Genomic DNA, 7313 nt, shown 5'->3' on the forward strand with positions numbered 1-7313 from the left:
GTAGGTGTCATTCCAATTCTACAAAACACTTATCTCCAAAATCCACACTGTACATCTCTCTAAACTCCCACAGTGTATCTCTCTAAACTGCTACACTTTGTGTCTCTCTAAACTCCCACACTGTGTATCTTTCCAATCTCCCACACTGTATCTCTCCAATCCCCTGCACTATGTAACTCTCCAAACTCCCACACTGTGTATCTCTCTAAACTCCTGCACTGTGTATCTCTCTAAATTGCCACACTGTATCTCTCCAAACTCCCACCCTGTGTAACTCTCCAAACTCCCGCACTATGTATCTCTCCAAACTCCCACATTGTGTATCTCTTTAAACTGCCACACTGTGTATCTCTCCAAACTCCCACAACAGTCAGGATTATATGGCTCTGCCACAGCGTGTCTATCCCCGGCAGATATTGCAAGCCATTAAAATATCCATTTGGTTCGGTGGGACCGTAATATCCTGCTGGTGGGAGGGGCTGTAAAATCCTACCCAATATGTATCTCTCTCAAATCCCACACTGTGTATCTTTCTCAAATCCCACACTGTGTATCTCTCCAAACAGCCACACTGTGTATCTCTCTAAACTCTCAAACTGTGTATCTCTCCAATCTTCCACACTGTGCATCTTTCTAATCTCCCACGTTGTGTATCTCTCTAAACTGCCACACTGTGTGTCTCTCCAAACAGCCACACTGTGTACTTCGCTAAACTGCCACACTGTGTACCTCTCCAAACAGCCACAGTGTATCTCTCCAATCTCCCCACCGTGTCTCTCTCCAATCTCCCGCACTGTGCACCTCTCCAATCTCCTCACCATGTCTCTCTCCAATCTCGCGCATCATGTCTCGCTCCAATCTCCTGCACCGTGTCTCTCTTCAATCTCGAGAACTGTGTCTCTCCCCAATCTCATGCACTGTGTCTCGCTCCAATCTCCCATAATGTACAACTCTTCAATCTTCCACAATGTGTAACTCTAAACTCCCGCAACGTGTATGTCTCTAAATATCTTCAGAATGTGTACTGTATCTCTCCAATCTTCACAATGTTTTTCTCTCCAAATAATTCTAAACAGTATTGTTTGAATTTCCCTGAGACATATGTCACCTGAATTTCTTCACTAAGCTATAAAGTTCAGGTCATACGTAAAGGGTCTGCAGATTCAACACCTATCTCACCAGGTTTTTTTTGGCAAATTAATACACAAAGGTGAAAGATAAAATCACTTCAGCCTTGAAGGTAATTATCTGAATTGAATCAATTCTACGAAGCTCATTTATGTCCTAAGAGCTTCTGCTCCACAGCATTTTTGCATTTTCAGATTTCTTTCATCACTGTTGTGCTTTTCAAAATGGTATACTCACAGACATTTATTTGTCAGTCCTACTTTGGAACTTGATTTTCAATGCTGATATTTGCTTTTTTGATGGTAATGTTGGAATTTGTGCTGTTGAATTCAAAAATGATCTTTAATATTGTTGCCTTTCCAGGTGTAAAACCTTGCTCAGTAATGGCGTAACAATCACAAGTACAGGTCCACTTTCAATTCTACTGCAGCTCCACACAAAGATTCCTGCCTCCTCCATCTGCTTCTGCGACCTATGTATATTGTTGGTGATTACCCTCGCATAAGATTATTTTCCACTTCCATTAAGATGTCAGATCCATATATTCATAGAACCTTGTTCAGCTTATTCTCGATCTCTTTATGAGCCGAGCCCTGGAAAATGTACACCTCAGTTGCCAAAACATTTTATGCTATACATAAATATTTTGATCAGGATATCTATCATATAACATGTAGCAATAGATTAGCATATCTTTATCAGGACCCCATAAATGATTAGATGTAAAGGTCTATTAAGAATCCTGACAGTATTTTCTTCCAAATCTTTCAAGCAGCAACATAATGATTTGTGCCATTTACTTTCCCTCATTCTTTTCAGATTGTAACTGTATTCACTTTTGAATAAAATAATGTGCCTTAAAAATATATTGCACACTGAGGAATATAACTAGCACTGTTTATAATAATTTTCTACTGCAAGAATGGCCTTTCCAGACACGCAAAATGGCAAAATTACATAGTTCACAAGCCAGAGTTAATACACAAAACCTGAATTCCTAAGAACAGGATGTGCTACTGTAATGTCATACTTACTTTTAGATTTTGCTTTCATGAAGATATGCAATCCAAAAACTCATGACATAAACATTGACAGAAACCATAGACCATAAGAATAACAAGACTGGAGGGAACAAGACTGACAAATATGATCCCCAGTGTGACCTTCTGAATCACCAGCAGATATACACCAAGAGGTAAAGAGCTGAAATACAGGAGTCCTAGTAGCCAGACTAGGATTCTGCCTATGGTATGGCAGAGTAGCGGAGTACAATTCCAAATTGCACACTGCCGAGACATAGAAGCTATTGAATCAAAACTGGAGTTGTAGAATTCCATGCCTGATGGTGAGCTCTGAGATTGTGGGGATTCCCTTTGAACTTCCATGATGGTGATAACCAGACAGTTTGAGGAACTATGTGAGGGGCTTTCAATGGAAGATAGCCTTTTTGGAGTCAGCAGAAGCTCAGATGGGTTGTCCAAGGCAAACCTTCTATTCTTCTCCTTGCATGCAAGGGCAGCAAGGACATTACTGTCATCCGGAAGTCCACCAACTTCATCATCCAGTACACTTGTCTCATACCTGCAGAAAGGACAGCTAATTATACTTTGTGGGGAATCTCCAAGGTCGACAATCTTATACAAGCATTTGGCACACACCCTGTGAAAGCATTCCAACAACTTGGGTCTCCTGTTCTTCAGATTGTAAGGGTTGTAACAGATTTTGCATTCCAGCTCCTCAGAAGAAAACAACTGTTTTTCAGTGGAATCACCTGTAGTCTGGCAATTCATAGCGATTGTTCTTCAACTACAATGAGAATGGCTTATTTCAGACGGTCATTTGTGATTTCCATTTTAATGTCAGTGAGTGCAGACAGGAAGCAGCGCAAGATGGGCAACCCTTCGCCTGCCCCCATTATGCCCCAGTGGGCAGGCAGCCTGCATTTGACGCTTGCGGCCCCATGCAAGTAAACAGTCAGGCTATCTGTAGGGAGAGAAATAAGTCATACATTTTTCATTGTGCTGAAGGTTTAAACTCTGCCCAGAAAGCAAAGGTTTTAATTGCTATTATTCAGCAAGTAGATAGTTCTCAATTGGATAATTGGACTCTAAATTTAACTAATGAGTATCTCTACATGGTTTATTCAGCAAATCTATATCACCGGCAAAGAGCTTCAACACAAACACATTCGGAGAATCAGCACTACAGTGCTTTAACCCCTCTCTGACCTATACTCCTATCTGTTGAGGCTGTGTACCTGGAGTGCTAGATTGTTAACTTTACTCTTATATTTGAGTAATGCAGCTCAAAACTGATTAGTTTCACTTATACTTGCAGATGTATTCACTGTTCGATACATGAAGGCAGCAAATAAGATAGAACTTCACCTAAATGCCTCGAAGGTTAAATGTTTAGTTAAGGCAATTTACAAGAATTCAGTCAGAAAAATAGAAACTAAATGACAGAAATAAAAATGAGTGAATAATAAATTTATAACAGTTATCAAAAAGAGCTGTTACTGAAATTAGGATAAATGTTTGAAACAATCTTCAATTCTGGTTGAGGTAGAAATATTTGAGACATTTAGAATGCAGGTAGATAAATGAATACAAGGATGTCCAAGCTTTTATCTTCGTGAAACCATGAAGATATGGAGGCCGTATCCACAGTTTAAATTTACGTTCCCATTCATTTGGAGAGATCTCGGTAGCCCCAAAAAGCTGCATGTTTCAGCACAATGCACCTATTTGGAACAACCACAGCTGATTCTACCAAATGTTGCAGGGTCAGGGTGAGTTAGGTTGCATTGACTGGCCATACCATTAGGGAGGCCACCATTAAAAGATGTAGGAAAGTCTTATAGAGGTGATCCAGCTGGGGGAGGATGGGAGAATTCTCCCAGGTCAAAGAAGGGGACATTTGGAGAGGTGACTCAAAGCTTGGTCCAAGAGGTGAGCTTTAAGTAGGGTCTTAAGGGAGATAGAGGGGCAGAAGACTTTAGGGAGAGAATTCTAGACTGTGGGACCAAGAGAGCTGAGAGCATGGCCATAGGAAGGAGCTATGCACCTGAGGGTCATAGTCAGAAGAATGTAGATTTTGGATGGGGATGGGGTGGGGTTGGAGGGGGCTTGTGAGGTAGCAGGAGGTTACAGAAATAGGGAGAGGGAAGGTAATGAAGAGATTTAATAACAAGAATGAAAACTATGAATTAGGGAACTGGGAACCTATTTAGGTCTGCCAAGCCATGAGTGATGGGTAAGTGGGGCTTGGCAGGATATAGGATATTGTCAGCAGAATCTTGGATGAACTGAGGGTACACAGCATTCTGGGTGGGAAACCAGCTGGGACAGCAGAGTCAAGTCATGATAAGACAAAGGCATGGATGAGAGTTTCAGCAGGGAATGAGCTGAAGTAGAGGGGAATGGTCAATGTTACAGAGGAGGGATTAGGCAGCCCTTGGAAACGAAGTGGATATGGGGCTGACAGAGGTGGTGTCACTAGACTTAGAAATTCAGAGACCCAGAGTAATGCTCTGAAGACCTGGGTTCAAAACCTACCATAACAGATGGTGGAACTTAAATTCAATAAAAATCTGGGAGTAAAAGTCTAATGATATTGATTGTCATAAAAACCCATCTGTTTTGATGGGTTTTATTTCTGAAGGACTAATGTCCTTCAGAGAAGGAAATCTGCCGTCCTTACCCAGTTTGGCCTACATGTGACTCCTGGCACACAGCGATGTGGTTGGCTCTTAACCGCCCCCCAGAAATGGCTGAACAAGCACTCAGTTCTATCAAACTGCTACAAAGTCTATAAGGAATAAAACCAGACTTACCCCAAATGGACTGTAGCGGTTCAAGAAGGCAGCTCCCCACTGCTTCTCAAGACAATTTGGGATGGGCAATAAATGCTGACCCAGCCAGCAAGGTGCACATCCCATGAATGAATAACAAAAAGCTCAGCTTGGCGTTGAATAGGATGTCAAACTTGCTAACCCAACCTGAGATAGCGGTCAGGGAAGGGATAGAATCAAATGCAATGTTGCAGAGTTTGTGGCAGGTGTTGAAGACAATGCATTGGCTTCCTAATGTTAAACTGCAGCTGATACAAGAAATATAAGTACAAACAGGAATGAGCTGCCTAGGTTATGAGGGTTTTATTGCCAGGGTTCGGGTCACATGTAGCCCAAGTGCAATAATGTGAAAGTTGGAATTCTAAAGGGATGAACTTTCCTGAGAAAACTGACTTATTCTTAACCTCAACTTTTTCGACTTACACTGTTATTCAGAATGTCACACTATACAAAAACATCCCCTTTGCTACGGTTCAACCATGTGAGCTATAATAAGCCACCATATCAATTCAATTGAAAGTCCAGAGTGTAAGGTAAATCTTGCAAACTCTACTCCCCATGCAGAGCCTCCCTCAATAGGACCATAGATTGGAGAATCAGGCACAGAGGCTGGTGCTCCTGATCTTCATGTAGTAAGATAAATGACGTTCTGAGGCAGGAATGGACCCTCAAATTACATTTCACAATTCACATGTAAAACATTTAACATCATTTTGCATAGAGAAGAACTGATAAATTAACAGTTTGAATGGCAAGTCTATTATTAGAATTTCCATCTAATAAAGAGCTGTCAGAGAACAAGAGGTAAAAACAAAGTGCTCGCATTTATTCAGCAATTTATCACATCACTCAGAACACCCCAAAGCACTTAACATACAATTAATTACTTTGAAGTTCAGTCGCTGTTGCTTTGTAGGTGAATGCGCCAGCAATTTGCACATCATAAGATCTCATAAACATCAGTGAGCTAAATGAGTCGTTAATCTATTTGATTGCATTGGTTTTATGAAATTGTTCATTTGTCTGTGGGTTGTGTGGATGGAGGAGGGGTGCTGGTTTGAAACACATTAAAGAGAAAATTACCAAAAGTAAAAATAGTAAGGAAAAGTTGCTGTCTCCAAATTAAAAATTTAAAATGGTCTGGATTTTGCATTGAAAATAAAGGTGAGGCTAAAAGCAAAATACGACAGATGCTGGAAATCTAAAAAGGGTTCCTGCCTCACGGAACTCAGTTCTTCCTATCTTGACTCCCAAACTGGAGGAACAGTACCTCAACATCCGATTAGGCACTTTATAGCCTTCCGGACTTAACATTGAGTTCAACAACTTCAGACCATGAACTCTCTCCTTCCATCTTCACCACTTTCTTCTCCTTTTTTCAAAATTCATTTTTTTATTCACTTATTTTTACTTTTATTCATTTTTGTTTTTATTTATTGTTTCACCCCCTTTTTATCCCACTTTCGATCCTTTTTCCCCATCACTGCCCCCTCCCCCCCACCTCACCCCCACAAGGGCCATCTTTTACTTGTTCACATTGTTCTTTTCAGAGTGCTTACCCGTGTTCTGCTGTTATCACATTCTGCTTTATCTTTATGCCACTATCAGCACCTTTTTTATTCCTTACCACTACCATTAACACTCCCTTTGTCCTTTTGTCCATGACATCATTGTCAATCTCTCCTTTGCCCCCACCTATTGCTGGCCTTCTATCCAGCTTCACCTGCTCCACCCACCTTAAACAGTTCTGTTGAAGGGTCATGAGGACTCGAAACGTCAACTCTTTTCTTCTCCGCCGATACTGCCAGACCTGCTGAGTTTTTCCAGGTAATTCTGTTTTTGTTTTGGACTTCCAGCCTCCGCAGTTTTTTGTTTTTATAAATTTCATCACATTTCTACTTCGCTTTAGCTCTGAAGAAGTCATAAGGACTCAAAAGGTTAACTCTGTTTCTCTCTCCACAGATGCTGTCAGACCTGCTGAGTTTTTCCAGCATTTTCAGATTTCCAACACCCACAGTATTTTGCTTTTAACTTGTTCTTTCACAGACCCTTGTTCTGCTATTAATACATTCTACTTTGTTTCCTTTATGCCACTATCTGCATCTTCTTTAGTCTGCACCACTACTATTAACACTCCCTTTGTCTTGTGTCCATGATATCTTTGTCAATCTCTCCTTAGCCCCTATCTATCACTGACCTTCTAACCTGCTTCAACAAAAACAGAAAATGCTGGAAAAACTCAGCAGGTCTAACAGCATCTGTGGAGAAAAAAAACAGAAATAACGTTTCGAGTCCTTATGACTCTTCTTCAGAGCTAAAGAGAAGTAAAATG

General features: G+C 40.9%; 1 protein-coding gene across 1 annotated transcript; it reads right to left on the minus strand.

Moving 5' to 3' along the window:
• Window positions 1-2177: 2177 nt before the first annotated feature.
• Window positions 2178-6318, minus strand: LOC121276536 (E3 ubiquitin-protein ligase RNF182-like). Its single transcript, XM_041185070.1, is given in 2 exon segments — window positions 2178-2871; window positions 6302-6318. Coding segments are annotated over 2 exon segments (711 nt in total).
• Between the last annotated feature and the right edge of the window lie 995 nt (window positions 6319-7313).

Source organism: Carcharodon carcharias, chromosome 3 (assembly GCF_017639515.1).
Source record: "Carcharodon carcharias isolate sCarCar2 chromosome 3, sCarCar2.pri, whole genome shotgun sequence".
NCBI classification, from domain to species: domain Eukaryota; kingdom Metazoa; phylum Chordata; class Chondrichthyes; order Lamniformes; family Lamnidae; genus Carcharodon; species Carcharodon carcharias.